This window comes from Sorex araneus, chromosome 8, assembly GCF_027595985.1.
Source record: "Sorex araneus isolate mSorAra2 chromosome 8, mSorAra2.pri, whole genome shotgun sequence".
In the NCBI taxonomy this organism is placed as follows: domain Eukaryota; kingdom Metazoa; phylum Chordata; class Mammalia; order Eulipotyphla; family Soricidae; genus Sorex; species Sorex araneus.
Window position 1 is genome coordinate 40368107 of NC_073309.1, and position 21681 is coordinate 40389787.

At 50.4% G+C, this 21681-nt stretch overlaps 1 protein-coding gene across 2 annotated transcripts; it reads left to right on the plus strand.

Annotated features, from left to right (window-relative positions):
• The first annotated feature begins 12356 nt into the window (after positions 1–12356).
• HAUS5 (HAUS augmin like complex subunit 5) lies at positions 12357–20311 on the plus strand. Of its 2 annotated transcripts, XM_055146021.1 has the most exons (20): positions 12357–12499; positions 13196–13258; positions 13363–13395; positions 13513–13537; positions 14032–14137; positions 14218–14377; positions 15516–15585; positions 15671–15753; positions 16285–16342; positions 16469–16593; positions 16813–16876; positions 16996–17126; positions 17262–17424; positions 17623–17703; positions 17804–17949; positions 18127–18238; positions 18312–18444; positions 19213–19345; positions 19443–19574; positions 19697–20311. In XM_055146021.1, exons 1-19 carry the CDS (start codon positions 12402–12404, stop codon positions 19552–19554), a joined length of 1896 nt encoding a protein of 631 aa, XP_055001996.1. In that variant the 5' UTR covers positions 12357–12401; the 3' UTR covers positions 19555–19574; positions 19697–20311. The 2 variants fall into 2 exon arrangements, with proteins under 2 accessions (XP_055001996.1, XP_004601065.2); XM_004601008.2 differs by having other exon boundaries at positions 19443–20311.
• The last annotated feature ends 1370 nt before the right edge of the window (positions 20312–21681 follow it).

Genomic DNA, 21681 nt, shown 5'->3' on the forward strand with positions numbered 1-21681 from the left:
CCAAGGAGGTGGGGTTGGAGAGATAGTACAACAGGTAGGGCACTTGCCTTTCAAGGGACTGACCCTGTTCCATCCATGGCATCCCATATGGTCTGCACTAGAAGTAATTCTTGAGTGCAAATCCAGGAGTAACCCCTGAGCATTTCCAGGTGTGGTTCAAAGACAAAACAAACAAACAAAAAAACAAACCCCAGGAGGGATATAAGGAAGATTTGCATAAGGGCTGGGTCAGGAAAGAGAGGAGGGCTCCAGGAAGTAAGGGGTGGGATTCACATGACACAGACAACAGCCTGGATGAAGATCCAGGCTAAAATGCCTCTGGGAGATGCAGGCCAAAATTGACAAGCACCAGTAATCTTGGGAGGAGCAATCCAAAATAAAGATGAAACACCTGGGCCAGGAGGCCTTCTGGACTCTACTGTTCTCTCTGGTTTCCTTTTCCATATTAACATCTCTCCTTACCTCCTAAAACTACTGGACATCTTAACTTCTCAACAATTTCCTGTTAGCACCTATAATGTCCCTGTAACACAGCACAGCGGTAGGGCATTTGCTTTGCATGTGGTCGACCCAATTCCTCCTCCCCTCTCGGAGAGCCCAGCAAGCTACTGAGAGTATCTCGCCCGCAAGGCAGAGCCTGGCAAGCTACCCGTGGCATATTCGATATGCCAAACACAGTAACAACAAGTCTCACAATGAAGATGTGACTGGTACCCGCTCGAGCAAATCGATGAGCAACGAGATACAGTGATATAGTAATACAGTGAGTCTGGGATAAAGGTGTTTGCTTTACATGCAGTCCTACCCACCTCAACCCAGGCACCGCATATGGTCCCCCAGAAACCCAGAAACCCTATAATGTCCCTGTAACATACCAGATTTTTTTTTCTTTTTGGGTCACACCTGGCGATGCACAGAGATCACTCCTGGCTCTGTACTCAAGAATTACTCCTGGCAGTGCTCAGGGGACCATATGGGATGCTGGGAATTGAACCGGGTCAGCGGCAGTGTGCAAGGCAAATGCCCTACCTGCTGTGCTATCGATCCAGCCCCACATACCAGATTTTTAACTGTTTCCTTGCCCCCTAGAAATCTGAGCCTTTCCCCATCCACTATCATTCCTGTCTTTTGTTGTCCTGGTGCCTCTTTAACGCCCTGTTGTTGAACTCCCTGTTTCCTATAACCCCCCCACCTCTTTTCACTACTTTACAATCCCTCAACCATGCCTCTTGATTCTTTCCATGATCCCCCAAGATCCTTTTCTGATTTACATCCTAATCTCCCTGAAACTTCAGCTAAACCACTATGATACTGACTTCTGGTAACAACCTCAATTTACCCCTAACATTTATGATCAGTGGTTAATCGGCAATTTTTTTAATTGCCAAATTTTTTAATTTTTTAATACAGACATGTATTGTTTCTGTGACCCTGTTCTTGTTGTACTTTTGTGATTTATGACCTATCACCCAACTCTAGAATGAGTCACTAAGAAATCTTGCCCCTGGGGGCTGGAGCTATAGCACAGCGGGTAGGGTGTTTGCCTTGCACGTGGCCGACCCAGGTTTGATTCCAGCATCCCATATGGTCCCCTGAGCACCGCCAGGGGTAATTCCTTAGTACAGAGCCAGGAGTAACCCCTATGCATCACCATGTGTACCCCCAAAAAAATCATCAAAAAAAAAGTCTTGCCCCGAAATACCCATCTTCAGTTTTAGTTCCCACACTCAGAGTAACATAATAGTCTGTATACTTTAAATAGTTTTCAGGAAAATGTATGCATATTTCTGGAGGGTGTGCGGGAGGCACACACAGTGGGGCTCACGGATTACTTCTGGCTCTGCACTCAGGAATTAGTCCTGGTGGTACTCAGGGGGCCACCTGATGCCAGGGATTGAACTCAGGTCAACTGCATGCAAAGCAAATGCCCTACTGTGCTATCACTTCGGCCTCATACCTGAATAGTTTGTCTAAGAATAGTGGAGCATGTGAGGCTAAGACATGGGGTATCTACCTTTATTTTTCAAACTGCTCAATACTTTCCATCAATGTTCTTATATTATATCAACTCTACATTTTTAGTTTTTTGTTTGTTCATTTCTGTTCTCTGGCCCCCATCTTCTTAGCTTTGTGACAAATTTGTCATCATGCATTATTCTGTATTCCCTTATTTTATTGCTAGAGCTTCTTTTGGTGGGCAGAGGAATGTATTAGGCTACATTGGGGATGGCCCGACTTATTCCTGACTCTACACTCAGGAATTACTTTTTACAGTGCTTGGGGTATGGGATGCTAGTTGTTGGTGCTAAGCCAGGGCATTAGGATGAGCCTCTGGACGCTGCCCTACAAGGAGGAAGCAGAACCAGGGCCCCACTTCTCACTAAGTGGGCAAGCTAAAAACTTGTGAGTCCGATGACCTGGGAAGTACAGCATGTTCTCATACACCTGCCTAGTCATACATTATCTTGTCAGGATGAGGCAGCAGTTTCCCCATCTTTTACACATCCTTAATCTGGATTGACCTTCAAGTATTAGTATGAGCCTTCTCTTTGCCCTATGTGTAACCAACCACAGGAATGTGGGGACTTAATCTGTAAAGCCTACATGTCCAGTTCCATACCTTCCTCTGATGTTTTTTAATCATAACAACATAGTTTTGACAACATAGCTTTGACAAAACAATGTATACCCTAATGTTCTTTTGATGAATGTTCATCCTATAACTATACTCTCATTAGTGAGTCTTTCTCTGTGATAGTCATTAGGATGTAACTGATAAAAAATAGAATAAAAGGAGGCCTCTGGGAGTTGGTCTTTGCCTCGAGCTAGATTAAACCTTAGCCCTCTGTGCTCTTTACTTTCCTCTCGAGTGTCTTGTCTCCATGACTCCGACAGATTGATTGATCACTTAATGCAACAGCTAGTTATCAAACCTATGTCAGCTACATGCAAGGCAAACACCCAAGCACTGTACAATCGCTCTGGCCCCCATTAGAGAATGTTTAATATCACTTTCTGCACTCCTCTCTAATATTCTTTCTCCTCCAGGAGCTAAGAAAATTCATAGACTTTGTTGGACCCAGATCCTGGGATGTGGATGCCATGGCCAACAGGAGCTGTGCTGCCCATGGGAGGGATGCCTCGTGAGTACCCTCTGCTGAGTATGTCAGTCCCCAATGACAACCATGGGGTGGGATGCACTGAGGAGGTTTGGGTGAACTGGCCCCAGTTCATGACATGAACACAGTGGACACTACCATGAAGAAGTTCATGAAAGAACTAAGGGTAGAGCAGGCCTGGATGCAGAGGCTGGCATGTGACTCATGTGGGATGGCATGGTGACTCCCTGGAGGTGGTTCTTTGGGTCTGCGGGGACAGAGGCAGCAGAGGACAGTGGCACTATTTGAGCAGGACTCCCATTTGCAGCTGTGGGAGTAGATTCCTTTGCCCAAGGCAGTAGGGCACCTCTTCACCTCATCCACACTCTCCAGAGGCCAGTGTTGGCCCTGACGTGGGATCCCAAGGGTGCTGTGTGCTGGGCACATTGGGGGAGAAGCCAGATTAAGATGCCAGAGTGTCAAGATGAGGAGGTGGCAAAGGAGCCTGGGGCCTTCTCTGCCAGGGGCTTCCTCAACATTATGAGCCCAAGAGGCTGCAAGGCTGCTTCTGTCAATGGTTTCTCTGCCACCACCTGCACATCCCACCTCAGGGTCTGGAAGATTCTAGAATTCTGTCTGGGGGTGTATGCCAGAGACCATCACCCAGTGGAGGCCGTGACACCAGTTATGTGAATGAGTGAGATCCAGAGTGACACACATTCTTCTAACTACCTGTTTATTATGAGGTCTCTGCCAATGGTTTTCTTCCTCCACTGGAGTGTCAGCCCCACCCCAAGAGGATTTTATTATCTTGCTCTGTTGTTTTCCAGTTCTCTGTACCTGATAGGGCTAGGGGAATATTTGAATATTTGCTAAATGGGGAATAAACCTCAAGCTTAGTGGGTGGGTAGAGAGAGGCAGCAACCACACCGTGAGAGAAACTCTACAGTCATCAGCAGACCTGAAACTAGCCAATTCTCTGACTGTTCAGGACAACCTGATTTCCTGATGGACCCCAAGTACACAGACACATCTGACATCTTACAATCCAATTCCCTGGGTTTCCCATAGTAGCACTGCACCACTTCGGACAAACATGTCTGGCTCTGGGCTTGTGGATTGCCTGAGCTATCACTCTGTCCTTCATCAACTACCACAAAATTTAGCCTCTTGTAGCAAGTCTGGGAACTCTATGGAAGAATCCCATTTTGTTCCAACAGATACTCAGAGCCAAAATTAACACAGTTGTTTGTAGTTGGTAGTTTTCTCAAGAGCCAAAGACAGATTATGTATATATTGTGATTATTATAAATCCAATTACAATGAGGTATCCCACAACAATAGCTGATACTCCAAATGAGAGGGCCCTATAGGAGAATTTCTCTGCCATTTGATATTGACCTCTTCCATTGAATTTACGTGTCTGAATTTTGGGGAAAATCAAAAAAATGAATTGATGAGATTACAGGGATTATAACTGGATTGAATGTTCAGACCATAAAGATCCAGGGGCATCGCAATCCAGAGGAAGAGGAAGGGAAAGCCAAGGACTGACAAAAAGCAGATTCCCACCTGCAAAGAGTAGAGCAGAGCTGCACAACCCAGAGGAAAACACAGGAAGTATGCTACAACTGACAGGACGAAGTAGTCGCTGGGGATCTTTGGAGCTTCGTTTTCTTCACTTAACTCTGAAGATGACTCCTGTGGGGAGGGAGTGTGGAATTGCTCAGGATGATTTCTGACCTCTACCATTCTCTCTGGCCTACTTATGGAACCCTCCTGACTTCTACAAAAATTGCATTGAACCCTTTGTAAATGCTTGCCAATCCCCACAAAGCACCATTTAAATGTTCCCAGCTTCTTTCATTCCTCCCTGTCCCTAACACACTCAACCTCTTCTCCATGCCTTGTTTCATCTATTGATTTTCTCCTAGAACCACCCTCATCTCTTATAACTTCCCTGTCTCTTAGAACCCAATTCATCTCCTATAACCCTCCCATATCTTCCCAGACCCCCTATGTCTAATATAACTCTACTCTCTCTTAATCTCCTGTCTCTTAAATCTCCCATTTTCTTTTGTTTTTGTCTCTTTTTTTTTTTGCCACACCCAGCAGTTTTTATTGCTTACTCCTGACTCTGTGCTTAGGGATCACCTTGCCGATGCTGGCAAGAACCTTATCCACTGTATTACCTCTTCTGCCCTGTAAACCTCCAATTTTATATAATCCTCCATCCCCTATAACCCTACTGGTCTTCTATCACCCCACATCTTATAACCCTCATCTCTTATGACCACACATATGCTAAGCGCCCCTGTCCGCAATAAACCCTTTGACCTCCTATACTTAAACTTGTATCCTATAGCTAGAAGTTCTATTGTTTCTTGTCTCCATCAGTCTCCTATACCCACTCTGTCTCCTATAACCACCCCTTCTCCTAGAACTGACTTTCAGATCCTTACAATATGTCTCATCTGGTCTCCTCTCCGGCCCCCCCCCACCCTTTATTGACTTGTAATCTGCTCCTCGTGAAACTCCAGCTGAGCCAGTCACACTTGGTTCCTGTCATACCTTCCTGTAAGCATTCCCCCAAAGTAGCCTCCCTGCTGCTGCTGACACATACTGTTAAAAGCCTCCTAACCCAGGATCTTGATGCTTCTGCAGTCTCTGGAAACTCTCATCTTCCCTAGACAACTGCTAATGTGCACATGGACTCTCTTGTGTCCCTCTTAGATCTCTCATCTGTCCCCATGAGCATATCCTGGTCCCGTGGAGTCTTCATTCCTTTCCCCCTGGCACATTCCACAACCTCTCGCCTGACTCCTTTAAGCCCTCTGAACTCTACAAACTTTCATACCTTTCATGTCCCTCCCATGCCCATTTTTGTGTCTCCTGAGCAAAGCCCACCCTGTCACCCTCCAGCTCCTTCTTTCTATAGCTCCAACAGCCCCTGACCTTTTGAACTCCACAGCCCACTTATAACAGCCTCATGTTTCTCTTGAACCCATGATCCCTCCCAGTACTATTTCTTTCAAAATACCCTTTTATATCTTCATGAAACCTCTCTTGTCTCTCGTTTCATCACCCCAACTCTTGCTCCAATCCTACAGCTCCAGAATTTCCCACATTGACCCCTGCAAATACCTCTATTTCAGACATGATGTGACATGGCTAGGGCTACATGAGGGTACCTCAACTGTAGTGGAATGCCATAGCGACCAGCAGGCCCCGCCTCCAATTCTGTCTTTCCACTTCTATTGGTTGACTTGAGGTTGTATGTGATGAGTAAGAAAGCTCGTACTTTCCTGCTGCTGATTGGTCTATGGATTTTCAAGTCCTTCTTATTCTGTCAGGTGATTGGTCACTTTCTGTTGGCCTGGGCAATAAGCATCATGTGTGGTTTGAGTGATGTGGGCCTAGAATCTTGGGTTGCTTCATCACCTTGAGTAGGGGCTGGAGTGATAGCATAGCGGGTAGGGCGTTTGCCTTGCACGCGGCCGACCCAGGTTCAAATCCCAGCATCCCATATGGTCCCCTGAGCACTGCCAGGAGTAATTCCTGAGTGCAGAACCAGGAATAACCCCTGTGCATCGCCAGGTGTGACCCAAAAACAAACAAACAAAAAAAATCACATTGAGTAAAGATTTTCTTTTTTTTTTTTTTTTTGCTTTTTGGGTAACACCCAGCGATGCTCAAGGGTTACTCCTGGCTTTGCACTCAGGAATTACTCCTGGCGGTGCTTGGGGGACCATATGGGTGCCTGGGATCGAACCCGGGCCGGCCGCGTGCAAGGCAAACGCCCTACCCGCTGTGCTATCGCTCTGGCCCCCTGAGTAAAGATTTTCAAAGTCAAGTTTTTTGTTGTGTCATTGGCGCAAGAAACACATATTTGCATATTTTTTCACCTATTTAGCACCTCTGTATTAATTAAAGTCCTTCATATTTAAAAAGTTGGGGAGTGGGGCCCTTAGTGATAGTACAGCAAGTAGAGCGCTTGCAAACACCAACAAGGGTTTGATCTGCAGCATCATATATGGTCTCCTAAGCACTGCCAGGAATGATCCCTGAGTTCAGAGCCATGAGTAACCCCTGAATACTGCTGGGTGAGACATAAATAAATAAATAAATAAATAAATAAATAAATAAATAAATAAATAAATAAAAAGTTAAGTAGTTTTTAATTACGATTTGTTGGTCATTTCTATATTTTGGATACATCATCAAAGGGCTGGAGCGACAGTACATTGAGTAGGATGTTAGTCTTGCACGCAACCAAGCAGGCGTCAATCCCCAGCACCCCAGATAGTCCCCGAGCCCACTAGGAGTGATCCCTGAATTCAGAGTTAGAAATAAGTCCAGAACACTGCTGGGAGTCACCCTAGAACTAAGGGGGGCGGGCGGGGGGGGGGGGAGGAAAGCATTTAAAATAAAAATTTTAAATAAAATAAAATGTCAGTTTTTGTTATGAATTCCCCACACACACCCCATTCCTTCCTTTTGTTGTTGAAATGACCAAGGTCTCAAGCCTTTGTTTGGGTGTAAAGACACATTTAGAAAACACAGTCTTAAGTTGCAATGTTTGCCTGCGGCCCTCACTTTACTCCTAGTGCACACGTGGTTACCTTTTTTCCTTGTGTTACTGGGGACCTCAAAAAGAAGGGGCTGGAGCCATAGCACAGTGGGTAGGGTGTTTGCCTTGCACACAACTGACCCTGGTTCGATTCCCAGCATCCCATATGGTCCCCCGAGCACTGTCAGGAATAACCCCTGTGCATCACGGGGTGTGACCCAAAAAGCAAAAAAAAAAAAGAGAGAGAGAGAGAAGTTCTGCTGGAGCTGGAGCAATCATATTATCTCAAGAAATGCATTTGCTCTGTACACAGCCCACCTGGGTTCGATCCCAGCCACTCCATATGGTCCCTGGAACCTCACCAGGAGTGATACCCTGAGTACCACCAGGTGTGTCACAAAACCAAACAACAAAAGTATCCCTGAATTGCATTCTGCACATGTAGCCTTATGTCTACATGTCTACAAGACAGTAGACATGTCTATCACTGCATCACTGCAGAAACCTCTCTCCTTCTCCCTCTCCTTCTCTCTCTCTATATATATAATATGTATATATATACACATATATATATAACTTGTAAAATTATCTCTGGATCTTCAGCTTAATTTTTAATTTTCTGTCATTTAAACATTTTTTTGGCTAATTTTTGGCTCACACCTCGCAATGCTCAGGGGTTAGTTCCTGGCTCTGTACTCAGGAATTACTCCAGGTGGTGCCTGGGGGACCATATAGGATGCCTGTTGCAAAGCCAATGGCCTACCCACTGTACTATTGCTCTAGCTCATGCATCCTTTTTTAAATTTTTTTGCTTTTTGGGTCACACCCAGTGATGCACAGGGGTTACTCCTGGCTTTGCACTCAGGAATTACTCCTGATGGTACCATATGAGGACCATATGGGGTCCTGGGAATTGAACCTGGGTCAGCCTCGTGCAAGGCAAACACCCTACCAGCTGCTGTACTATTGCTCCAGCCCTGCGTCTTTTTTTTGGTTTTGGAAGTGTCTATTTTATTATTTTTCCTCTGTGAAACCAGTGTTAGAATTTTTGTCCATTTATTTATGTATATGTGTTGTTTATTTATGTTTGTGTGTAAGTTTTCTGTACCATGTATAAAAATTCTGCCTCATCCAAGGTCAGCAAAAATTTCACTGTTTTTTGCTCTAAAAAATAAATGCATGACAAATTAATATTTTACACTATACAGTACAGTAGATTTAAACCAGTGTCACAAGTGACAAGCCAGATAAACACTTTAACACTTATACTACCTCTCCGGCTTTACGGTGATCCTTAAAACTAGGTAGTATTGGGGCTGGAGCCATAGTACAGAGGATAAGGCACTTACCTTGTACACAGCTGACCTGGTTAAATCCCCAGCACCCTACATAGTTCTCAAGAGTGATTCCTGAGCACAGAGCCAGGAGTAAGCCCTTAGCACAGCCAGGTGTGACCCAAAAAACAAAATTAATTATTTAATTTCAAAAACTGGATAACCGAGAACAGAGATCCTTTGCCCATATCCCCCCATCTCCAGCGACTCCAGTCAGGCCCATAAGCCACCTCTTGCTCATGCCAGATAATCTCAACATCGGCCACCATCCAGATCTTCTCTTCTGGAAGAGAGCATAACATGACGCTCACCATAACCATGCCTCCGGACCCCACACCAGGCTGTTTCACTCAGGACGCCCCAGAGAAGGGCGTGTGAGACCCCTCCCTGCCCCAAGGGACCGGCAGCTGAAAACCTCCAGAATTCAACCACCGCCATACCCATGGCCACTCTCCACACTCAAGTGAATGTATTTCTGGACATTTCATAAGACACACTCTACCCATACTCCAAGAGTACCACATCACATTTGATGGGGCTCAAAGTAGGAGGCAACCAATCTTAGAGGGGAATTTTTTTACAGATATGTATACATATGTATATATATATTTATTTATTTATTTATTTATATAAAAGCACACAAGGCTCAACCCTTAACAACATGTTAGTGAACTCTTATAGAAGGGTTTAATGGCCCCTGGGTGATATACAACAATCTTCACATTCTTTCCTCTAAGGATACTTTTTTGTAGCGCTTTCAGCAGTCTTTTATAACAAACAATACAAAATACATTAATTCAGTTCTGCTTTGGGACAGGGATTGGGGTTCTGGATGGAAACATACAAAATATGGTGGTGGATGGGCTGGAGTGATAGCACAGCGGGTTGGGCATTTGCCTTGCACACGGCCGACCCAGGTTAGATTCCCAGCATCCCGTATGGTCCCCTGAGCACCGCCAGGAGTTATTCCTGAGTGCAGAGCCAGGAGTAACCCTTGTGCACCGCCAGGTGTGACCCAAAAAATAAAAAATAAAAAATATGGTGGTGGGAAGGTGTAATGGTGGTGGGATTGGTATTTGAATATTAAATATAATCAAATATTGTGAAGTACTTTATAATATTAAAAAATTTAAAAACTGGATAACCAAGGCTGGAGCGACAGCACAGCAGGCAGGGTGTTTGCCTTGCACGCAGCCAACCCAGGTTGGATTCCCAGCATCCCACATGGCCCCCTGACCACCGCAAGGAGTAATTCCTAGTGCATAGCCAGGAGTAACCCCTGTGCATCACCAGGTGTGACCCAAAAAGAAAAAAAGCTGCATAGTGACTGGGGTGGATAAAACTGTTAAAGAGGGGACGAATGGCATTGGAGTGATAGTACAGCAGAGTGATAATAAGGTGCTTACCTTGCACTCACCCAATCTGGCTTGGTTCCCCAGAATTCTTTGTGGTCTCCCAGCCTGCCAGGAGTGACCACTAAGCACAGAGCCAACAGTAAGCCCTGATAACTCTGGGTGTTCCTTTACCAAAAATAAGTAAATAAGGACACCTGAAAGATAGTATAGCATGTAGGGCACTTGCCTTGTACACTGCAAAATCAAGTTCAATCCCTAGCACCACATATAGTCAGTCTCCTGAGCTCACCAGGAGTGACCCCAGAGCACCGAGCCAAGAGTAAGCCCTGACCACTGTCAGATACAAGCCCCCAAACAAACCCCTAGCACAAAAAACATATATAAAGAATCAATTATATGATAAAAATAGGGAAAAAATTAATTTTTTTTGGTTCTTGTAGGGTCACACCTGACAGTGCTCATGAGGATTATTCCAGCTTGGTGCTAGGAATCCCTCCTGGCAGTACTCAGGACTCACGCTGTGCTAGGCCAGACCAGCTCCCGCAAACATAACATGCACTCCAGCCTCTTGATGAGCTCCCCAGCACAGAGTTGGCAATCCTGCTGAGGGTTGTAGTATAGTATTCACAGAAGTGAAGTTTAATGCCTTTAGATTAAAAACCCATGCAGGGGCTGGAGTGATAGCACAGCAGGTAGGGCATTTGCCTTGCACGCAGCCGACCCGGGTTTGAATCCCAGCATCCCATATGGTCCCCTGAGCACTGCCAGGGGTGGTTTCTGAGTGCACAGCCAGGAGTAATCCCTGTGCATCGCCAGGTGCGACCCAAAAAGAAAAAAAATAAAAAATAAAAAATAAAAACTCATGCAATGCTATAAACTGATTCTCAATTTTTGAAAATCGAGTAGTCTGGGTATTCATTTTTTCCCATATTTTGACTATCATGTTTATATTTATAAATCTTCTTGGTCAAACAGAAATTGCATTTAGATTTCACCTAAATCTGCAAGAGCCGTTGCACCTCCCCATGTTTAGCCATCCAATATGTCCATCGTGGAATGGCTCTCTGATCATTTAGGTCTCAGGGATTAAGAGCTAGTGCATCAGGTAAGGCACCTGCCTTGCATGCAGACCACCTGGTTTTGTTTTTTTGTTTGTCTGTTTGTTTGTTTTGCTTTTTGGGTCACACCCAGCAATGCACAGGGGTCACTCCTGGCTCATTCACTCAGGAATCACCCCTGGCAGTGCTCAGGGGACCATATGGGATGCTGGGATTTGAACCCGGGTCAGCCTCGTGCAAGGCAAACGCCCTACCCGCTGTGCTATCACTCCAGCCCCGACCACCTGGTTTTGATCCTCACCACCACCTGGAGTGATCCCTGAGCACAGAGTAGGAGTGAACATACATAACAAGCTGGATTTCTACAATGTCCTCAACTGGGTTATGACTGGTTTCACTTCACATGGTCCTAAAATGTCCGTTGTTTTACAGTGAGACAGGGTGGTCTAGAAGGTGCCAGGAATAATTTATCACAAAGTATAAGTGTCCATTTAAGAGGCAGATGATAAGGATTCACGTCTGTCCATTCAATTCATAGTACTAAGGAAGATTTTATCCCCCAAACCAATGTCCTAAGACAGCATTTTTGAGCAGTTCATCCCAACATCACTCCAGGCACTGCCAGGAGTCATCCCTGAGCACAGAGCCAGGAGTAGCCCTTGAGCACTTCAGAGTATGTGTCCACCCTCCACAAAAGATAGGGGGAGAAAAAAGAAAAAGCAAAAGTCCCATTCTGTCAGAAGATCCGAGAAGTACTAGCCTCGAGAAGAACTTTAGCCTCGCAACGGACAGCGCATGGAAGGAACTGACGCTCCTTCTGCAACAGCGCGGCTCGGGAAGAGCTCCGGAGTCCCGGGCGCTGGGTAAACCCGCCAGGCTGCAGTCTGCCCGGCGACCGGTGACGTCACTCGCGTCGCGCGCTGACGTCACTGGCGGGCGCCGCGCTTAAAGCGAGCGCGGGCGGTGGCTGCCGGGGCGCGGGCGCGATGGACTTAGGGAAGGCAGCGCGGGAACTGGGCTGCTGGGCGACCGAAGAGATGGGGCTTCCCGCGGCGGCCCGGCCCCCGGAGTCGGCGCTGCGCAGGTGAGCGCCGCTCTGGGCGTCTCCAAGCTGGTGATTCCCCGGGACTGAGCCCCCGCCGTTCGCGGAAGGCGCGCCCTTTCCTCCCCGGCCGCCTCCCGCCCCAGGGAAGATGACCCCGAGCGACCCCCGCTGCGACCCCCGGGAGGCGGCTCTTGACAGACCATCCCGGGTGGATTTGCCGCGGCCGCCCTAGGGCTCACGCCACGCCCCCCCCACCCACCCAGTGAGGCCGCCCTAGCCCTGGGAGGCGCCTCCGAGTTAACGGAGCCCCTTGCAGTGAGGGGTGGGGCGGGCAGCGTGGGGATGTGCTCCCCGGGCTCAGGTTGCACTCACCCGCATCCCAGCCCGTGTGGGCCTGCTGGGACAAGTACAGTCCGTCCCAGTGGCAACACGCACCCGAGTCCTGAAACTGAGAGTGCAGCCACTCCCCTGCACTGTAACCCCCGCCACACACACACACTCGCACCCGCGTCCGTCTCCCCAGGCTCCTGGAAAGAACCGTTCAGCGGAGAAAGGGGGCTGACCCAACCAGGGAATGTCTAATACCCGCAAAGAGAAGATTGGGAGAATCCTGGGAAAGGGCATTTGTTTTCCCCAAAACTGAGGTTTCCTTCCTGAAGTCTTTGTCGCCATCCTGGGAGCGAGTCTCCTGCACCCAGTGTGACCCGCTGGTCGCCCCTTTTGCTGTCCCCACAGTCTGTGTCTGGGCCAAGGAGCTGACATCTGGACCTATGTCTTGCGGCATGTGCGCAGCCAGAAGTGAGTTCAAACCCGCCCCCGCCGGGAAGTGCTGATCGGGCTGCGTCCAAGAGCAATCCCGCCAGCAAGCCCTGTTCACTCTCTCCCACTTGCTCCCCACTTAGGAGTGTCAAGAAGATTCGGGGGAACCTCCTCTGGTAACTTGGTGGTCAGAGTGACCTCTTCCCCACCCCCCCAGCCCTGCGCCCAGCCCCAGCCCCAGCCCCAGCCCGGTGCCTCCCAGCCTTTCCCTGACTCAGCCCTCATTTCCTCAGGTATGGCCTCCAGGACAACTCAAAGGTGAGCAGCATAGAACCCATTTCTTTCCTGCCCCCCCCCCCACACACACACATACACATATGCGTACATACACACCCACAGAGACTTTGTAAGATCTATTGTAAACCCAGGATTGTGCTGGGTAACAGGGAATGCTGGGCCCAACTCCAACCCTGATCCCTGCATTCAAGCAGCTGTAGGCCAGAAAGAGACAAGGTGGGTTGGGGGGCTGTGGATTGGAGGCATCGAAGCTGTATAAAAAGGGACCAATTGGGGGAGACACTGAGACCATGTGGGTGCAAGCATCTAAGTGACATGGGGGGACTTTGAATAGTTGCTGGACTCGGTAGGGAGATGAGGACCGGAACAGAGACAGGGTACAGGCTGGAAGTTTGTAGCTAGTCTGTGCTTCTGAAAATCTCTCTCCCAGCCCCCAAGCCAGGTGAGGACATTAGCGTTCCAGGCGCAGTCCAGTGAGGTCAAGCTGTGCACTGACCCTGTTCCTGATCCCCCAGGCCCATCGGAAGTCGGAATTGGAAGCAGCTGTTGCCCGTCTTCGGGCAGAGATTCAGGAGTTAGACCAGAGCCTTGAGCTGATGGCACAAGAGACTGAGGCTCAGGGTAACCCATGGGACTGGGCAGGTGGGCAGCAGAGCGGGGGTGCGGGGCTATACTGATCGCCACCCCTGGTCCTCGCACAGATATGGCCATGGAGCAGGTACTACAGAGGACACAAGACACCCAGCGCCGTGCACTTTTGCTTCGTGCCCAGGCGGGGGCTGTGCAGAGACAGCAGCAAGTGCTCCAAGAGCCCACACAACAGCTGCAGAACCGGCTCCGGCACCTGCAGGACATGCAGAGGTGGGTCTCAGGGGTCCAGAGACCAGCCATCACAAGGCTGGATCAGCAGGTAGTGTCCATTTGACCCTCCCTGGGGTCCCACATTTCTTCTTTCTTTCTTTCTTTCTTTCTTTCTTTCTTTCTTTCTTTCTTTCTTTCTTTCTTTCTTTCTTTCTTTCTCTCTTTCTCTCTTTCTCTCTTTCTTTCCTTCTTTCTTTCCTTCTTTCCGTCTTTCCATTTTTCTCTCTATCTTTCTTTCCTTCTTTCCATCTTTCTTTCCATCTTTCTTTCTTTCTTTCTTTCCTTCTTTCTTTCTTTCTTCCTTGCTTCCAATGGTTTATTGGAAAGTAGCAGGAAGTGGGAAAAGGAAGGAAACTCCCCAATTGGGGAGGAACTTAGTATAGGCCTAAGTTCAGTCCCAGGTTTCTGAATGCCCCATTTTGGGATTGAAGTTCTAAAAGTTTTGTTCCTCTCAGCCACCTGTATTCCAGTGCCTAGAATGGCACCGGCAGTCTTTCTGGACACCCCCCCCTCCAAGCTGGAAAAAGCCATGAATAAAGGTTAGCCTCCCTCCCCACCCCTTGCAGCAAACTCCTTAAAGAGGTTACATTTGAGTGGGGGAAAGAATACTGTGGCGAGCACAGTAAGATCAGGGGCATGTGGGAAGAACCACCCGGCCAGGCCAGACTCAGTTTCCCATGCAAGAGACAGGGCTTGAGGGTTGAAGCGACAGTACAGCAGGGAAGGCACTTGCCATGAAGCATTGGGATTTCCTTCTTGGGAAATTGGCTGCTTACAGCTGTGTCACCTTGGGTGAGTATTTAGCTGCCTGGGTCCTCTATTTCTAAGATGTGAGGAGCACGGGCCCTGCGCTTCCTACTGGTTAGATGGCAGGTGTGATGGGAGCACGGCCTGTTTCTGACGGGTTTCGGCAGAGTGATGACATGATTCTCCCAGGGTTTTAATAGGATCCTTCGCTGCTGGGCAGAGAACGAGGAAGAGCAGGGAGACCGGTGGGGAGGCTAATGGAGTCATCCAGCCTGAGGTGACCGGGGCGTGACCAAGTCACCTCAGGCTGGATGCCCATGAGCCACAGGTCTCTGTTCTCCCAGCTCCCTCCTCGAGGGGACTCAAGCCCCAACCACACCCCTCTCTCCAGGAAAGCCAAAGTGGATGTCACCTTTGGGCCCTTGACATCAGCAGCCCTGGGCCTGGAGCCTATGGTTCTGGTAAGAGTCCTGGGTTGTGGGGAGCGGCTGGGAAGTCTGGGGTCTTCCCAACCTCTTCTCCATGGCCCATCCTCTTCTCCCCAAGAATGATGTTCGAGCAGCCTGCGCCCTGCGGACCCAGTTCCTGCAAAACCTCCTGATTCCCCAAGCCAAAGAAGACAGCATCCAGTGAGTGTCTGGCATGCATGTTTTGTTTTGCTTTGAGACCACACCCGGTGGTGCTCAGGGCTGACTCCTGGCTCTGTGATCACTCTCGGCCAGCTCAGGGAACCATAGGGAGTGCCAGCAAGGAAAACGGCCTACCACTGTGCTATCATTCTAGCCTGGAACCTGGGCTTTGAAGGGAGTTACTTGTCTGTTAATTCCTCAGACACTGAGCCTCTGGGCTGTATCAGCCTCAGGCCCTGCCGTCTAGCACCCTTTGGGGAGCTGGAAGAGAAAATGAGGTGCACATCATGCCACCAAGCTAAAGCATGCAGCTGGGGAGGGCGGATTCCTGGTGAGGTGACTCAACAGAGGAGAAAGCTTGAGGGTGTTCCAGATGACAGCTCGTGTAAAAGGCCTCAAGTCCAGTAAGGGGACACTTGAGTCTGGTGCACACAGATGGGCCTGGTTTCCTTAGCTGTAAAATGAGCAGTGAGTGCCCCTGCCTTGTAGGGCGTGTCTGTAACACTCTCTGTCCCCTTCCGTGACCCACAGAATCCGTCAGGATGACCACTTTGGAATTTCCTACCAGCAGTGGCTGGGCTCGGTGGAGGTGAGGGACTCTCGGCAAGGGCTGCTCCCTCTCATCCCTAACTCTTGGTTCCCACCTCAGCCCCATGGCTCCCCCGTTTGCAGGCTGTCCCCATCCTACCCTGACTTCACCCCTCCCTACCACCAGACGCTGCTGACAAACCACCCTCCAGGCCATGTCCTGGCTGCCTTGTCGCACCTGGCTGCCGAGCGGGAAGCAGAGATCCAGGCCCTCGGCAGCCCAGCAGAGCCCCAGGATGCAGAGACAGACAGGTGTGGAGTGGGGCGTTCTGGCTCAGGAACGGTATCTGGATGGCTGGGTATGATGGCAGGGGGATGGCCCTGCCCTGTATTGTGGTTCACTGCCAAGTGGGTCTGAACTTGAGTGAGAGTCCAGCAGGGGGCATCCCAGGGGTTTCCTACAGGGGGCCCAGGCCAGGTCAGGGCTCTTCCCTCAGCAGCTCTACCTCCTTCCGCCCCCCTCACATATAGGTCCAAGGCACTAGACCAGTCCAGTTCCAGCCAGGACCTGCCGTCCACTGTGCATCTCATCCAGGTGACACCCCCTCCACCCCAGACCCCCATCCCAGGCCTCTCTCCGACTCGCATTTCCAGGACCTACTCTGTCCCCTCACCCCCTAATCTTGCCCCCCTGGCTTTGTATCCACTTCTCAGGAAGGCTGGAGGACTGTGGGTGCACTGGTCAGCCAGCGGGGCCCTCTCCTGAGGGAGCATCAGATCCTGACCAGGCGCCTCCAGGACCTGATTGAGGAGGCAGAGAGAAGGACCGTGGGGCCCACCGAGAGGTGAGGGGGATGCCCCTAGACCATCTCTCCCACGGACCCCTTGGGTGCTGGACTTTCTGGTCCCCTCTCTCCTGGTCTGCACGTCCTTGCCCAGCTGAGCCCCTTCCTCTTGACTCTCTCGTGCACGTCCCCCAGGCAGGTGATGATGCTGAGGCTGAAGGGCTGTGGCCTGTGGGCAGAGCTCAAGGCCCTCCGTGCCCAGAGCCAGGAGCTGGAGGAGGCGGCTCGGCAGCGGCAGTTCCTGCTGCGGGAGCTCCAGGCCAAGCAGCAGCGGATCCTATGCTGGCGCCAGCTGGTGGTGAGACACAGGAGCTTGCAGGGGAACTGGCCGGGCCCAGCCCTCCGCCCAAGAGAGGCTGGGAGCCTGTTGATCCAGGCCTGGGCCTCCTGAGAGGAGGAGGGGGCTGGCTGAGGGAGGACCCTGGATGGGGCTGTGGGTGAGGCAGGGCCGGGCCTGGCAGGTGAGAACCCACCCACATGGCTTCCCACTGCCCAGGAGGAGACTCAGGACCAGATCCGCCTACTCATCAAGGGCAACTCAGCCAGCAAGACGCGCCTGAGCCGGAGCCCTGCAGAGGTGACGACAGGAGTGTGGGGCAGTTCTTGGGAAGGGCCCAGCCTCCTGGTGACAGGGTTGGGGCCTCAGACCACCCCTCCCGTCCCCCTCTGCGCCGCAGGTGCTGGGTTTGATCCAGAAGAAACTGGTGCCCATATCTGAGGTGGTGGCCCCGCAGAGCCAGGAGCTACTTCGTTGTCTGGAGAAGGAAGCCCAGCTCGTGCCCCACCTGCTGCTGGGCACCCTGTGGCGGCACAGCCCTGAGGGGTGAGACGTGGCCACCTCCCAGCCCCTTGATGATGTCACTTCCTGGGTGGGCCCCCTCCAAAAAGAACCTCCTCAGACCCCAGCTTCGGGGCTGCCAGACCTCACCTGGAACCTGGTCTCAGACCCCGGCCCAAGCTCAGAGCCCATATCACATAGCCTTCCTCTCCTGGCCCACAGGTCGCTGCCCCTGCCCACCTTCTTGCCATCCATCCACCAGCTGCATCTTGCCTCCCCGAGGGGCTCCAGCCTCCTAGAGCTGAGTCACGTGCTGGGGCTGTCATCTGGGAAGGTGAGTGCCAGCCAGTGCCCTAGGATCTGTGTGTCCAGCTCCTGCCCACTGATAACTGCCTCTCTCCTGGCAGGCTCCAGAGCTGCTCCTCCCAGCAGCCGCCTCGCTTCGCCAGGACCTTCTGTTCCTCCAGGACCAGCAGAGGCTCCGGGCCTGGCACCTGCAACACCTGAAAGCTAGCCTGCCCTCAGGGCCGTCCACCCAAGGTACATCTGCGCCTTCTCATACCCTGTTTCTGGCTCCCCTCCCACACCCAGAGGACAGCGCCACTCTGATGGCAGACACAGGCCCTGCCTGTGCCGTGTGCCTTCTGGTGTTGACCGGCTTAATCTGGATGGCAGCCCCCAGCTTCCAGAGTAGGAAACCGAGGTGCAGGGAGTCTTGGTAGCTGTCTGCGTGGCCAGGCTCAGGTTTAAATCCTTGTGCTCCTCACCCCAGGGCTTGCCACCCACCAGTTCTCCTGGCATGCTCTCATGCTGTCATCACCATTTGGTGTGTGTGGCAGAAGTTGAAAGTTGGTGTTAGGGCCAAAGAAACAGTAAAGCACGTAGAGCGCTTGCCTTGTACATAGCTGACATGGGTGCAATCCTGGGCACAAGCATCCCCTGAGACCACAAGGAGTGATCCCTGAGCACCACCAGGTGTGGCCCAAAGCCACAGGAAGGTTGGTATTAAAAGTTGGGAGTTCAAGTCTCTGGGTTCTGTTCTCAACCCTCCTTCATTGTTATGACTAAACCTCCATTTCTCCCTGGGTGGAGACCTCATTGAGTGGCTAGGAAATGAGGCCACCTGGGGCAACCCACTTGGTTGCAGGCAGGCCTGCAGCAGAGACTTTCCCGCATAATTGCAGTGGTCTCTTTGCATCGCTGTCTTTTCTGCCTTTCACACTGAGGAAGGGGCTAGAGCAGACTGGGAGATTTGGAGACCAACAGGCTATGGGGCTCAGCGCTGCCTCCCCGTCTCCCCACCCGCAGAGCTGCTGCAGACACGAGCATCCCAAGAGGAGCAGCAGAAGCAGAGTGTGGGGCAGGCCCTGAAGCGGCTGCAGACCCTGCTGGAGCAAGCGCTGCAGCGGATCCCTGAGCTGCAGGGGGCCGTGACAGACTGGTGAGAAGATGTGATGGTGGGGGCTGGAGTGAGCTGGTGGGGCAGGCAGCAGGGTTGGGGCGTCAGGCCTGTCCTCTAATGCCCTTCTTTTCCCCAGGTGGGAGCAGCCAGGTCAAGCCGCCCTCTCTGGGGAGCTCCGCCAGGGCCTGTCCCTGTCCCAGTGGCAGCTGCGCTGGGCCCAAGCCCAGGGTGCCCTGCAGGCACACTGAAGATGAAGAGGGGGCTCCAGGTGGAGTCATAGCTTCATGTTTGTTCCCCCAGCACCCCCCATCTCTCCCCAGTTAGACCTCTAGAAGGAACCACGGCCCACGTATGTCAGTAGGTTGCCTCCACCTTTATCTGCTTTCCCAGACTGGACCTTCAGCCACCTTGTCACTTGAACCCACCAAAATCAAGAGGATGGGATGCTCTGGACTCCCTGAAATGCGCCTCAGCAGGAAGGAACAGAGCACCTGCTGTCTGCTGTCAACACTGAGATGAGACACACGCAAGTCAGCAAAGATCCGAATGTGGAGAGAAGGAAGCAGGGCTGCAGGAGGCTCTAACACCAGCTCCCGCCGTGAGCAAGCCAAGGAAGCCCTGGCGGTGTCTGAGGATGTGAATGGGTGGGAATGTGGATGTTTAGGGGGAAACTAAGACATGAACTTGGCTTCTAGTTGGCATCTATCCATGTTCTTATGTCTAAATCTCTGATCTCTCAGTAAATATGTAAATGGCCCCGATTTTTTCTTATTTTACATATATCCCAGTATTACTTAATAGTTCGTCACGGCAATGGTTTCCTCTGAAGAAGGAGTGCAGCAAACAACCATGAAGACTAGGGAACTTTCTAGAACCCTGGAAATTAATGTATGTAATGTACAAATTTTCCTGTGAAATGGCCCCTCTTGCTCTTACGTTTCGTGTTTTTCCTGCCTCTCCTTGTTTTTGTCCCAAATGAAATAAACTTTTTTTTTTATTAGTGAATCACAGTGAGGGTACAGTTACAGATTTACACATTTTCATGCTTGTGTTTCCATTATACAATGTTCAAGAACCCGTTGCTCCACCAGTGCCCATTCTCCACCACCAATGAACCCAGTATCCCTCCCACCACCCAATCCCATCCACCCCACACCACCCCGCTTCTGTGGCAGGGCATTCCTTTTATTCTCTTTCTCCTTTTGGGTGTTGTGGTTTGCAATAAGGGTATTGAGTGGCCATCATGTTCAATCTATAGTCTACTGTCAACATGCATCTCCCTTCCCGAGCGTGTCCTCCAACCACATTTTACTTGGTGTTCCCTTCTCTATCTGAGCTGCCTTTCCCTCCAGCATGTGAGGCCGGCTTCCAAGCTATGGAGCAAACATCCTGGTACTTGTTTCTACTATTCTTGGGTATTAGTCTCCTATTCTGTTATTTTATATTCCACAGATTAGCGCAGTCTTTCTATATCTGTCTCTCTCTTTCTGACTCACCAAATGAAATACACTTTATACGCATGTGGTGCCAGAAGAAATATAAACATGGTAGGTTTGTTTTTATGTTTGTTTGCTTTTTGGGTCATACCCGGCGATTATCAGGGGCTACTCCTGGCAGTACTCTGGGAAGGATATGGTATGCCAGGAATCGAATCTGGGCTCGATTTGCAAGGCAAATGTCCTATCCTCTGCTACTGCTCCAACCCCTAAACATGGTAGTTTTGTTTTTTTTTTTCCTTTTTGGGTCACACCCGGCAATGCACAGGGGTTACCTCCTGGCTTTACATTCAGGAGTTAATCCTGGCGGTGCTCAGGGGACCATATGGGATGCTGGGAATCGAACTCGGGTCGGCCGCGTGCAAGGCAAACGCCCTGCCCGCTGTGCTATTGCTCCAGCCCCTAAACATGGTAGTTTTATGAGATGCAGTAGCTTTACAAATTAGGGACTGTCTGAGCCCTTTGTGACATGAAATCTGGCCGCATCCACCTTCTCACACCTCATGGCCTCAGCACTCAACTTTTTGTATTCCTAACTTCTCCTTTCCCCACTACATCCCTCTACCACCTTACTGTTCCCCCAAACCTAAGTTTGAGAGGCCTTAGCACCTCCCAGTTTTTCTCCATAGCACAACTTTTGTGGGTTTTGTTTTTTGAGTTTTTTTTTTTTTTTCAAAATGGGGATGGCCAGTGCCTCCCTCCCAAGCATAGCTGCAAAGGACCAGAAACCTCACTGGTGATTCTTGGGCCCTGCAGTGCCTGGTTGAGGAGTGGGGGGGATGAGGGGAGCAGCAGAGCCACCCCAGTAGTGTGGGGGCCTCCAGACTACACCTGCACCGGGTGATACTTGGGCACAAGGAATCAAACCTGGGTCAGCCA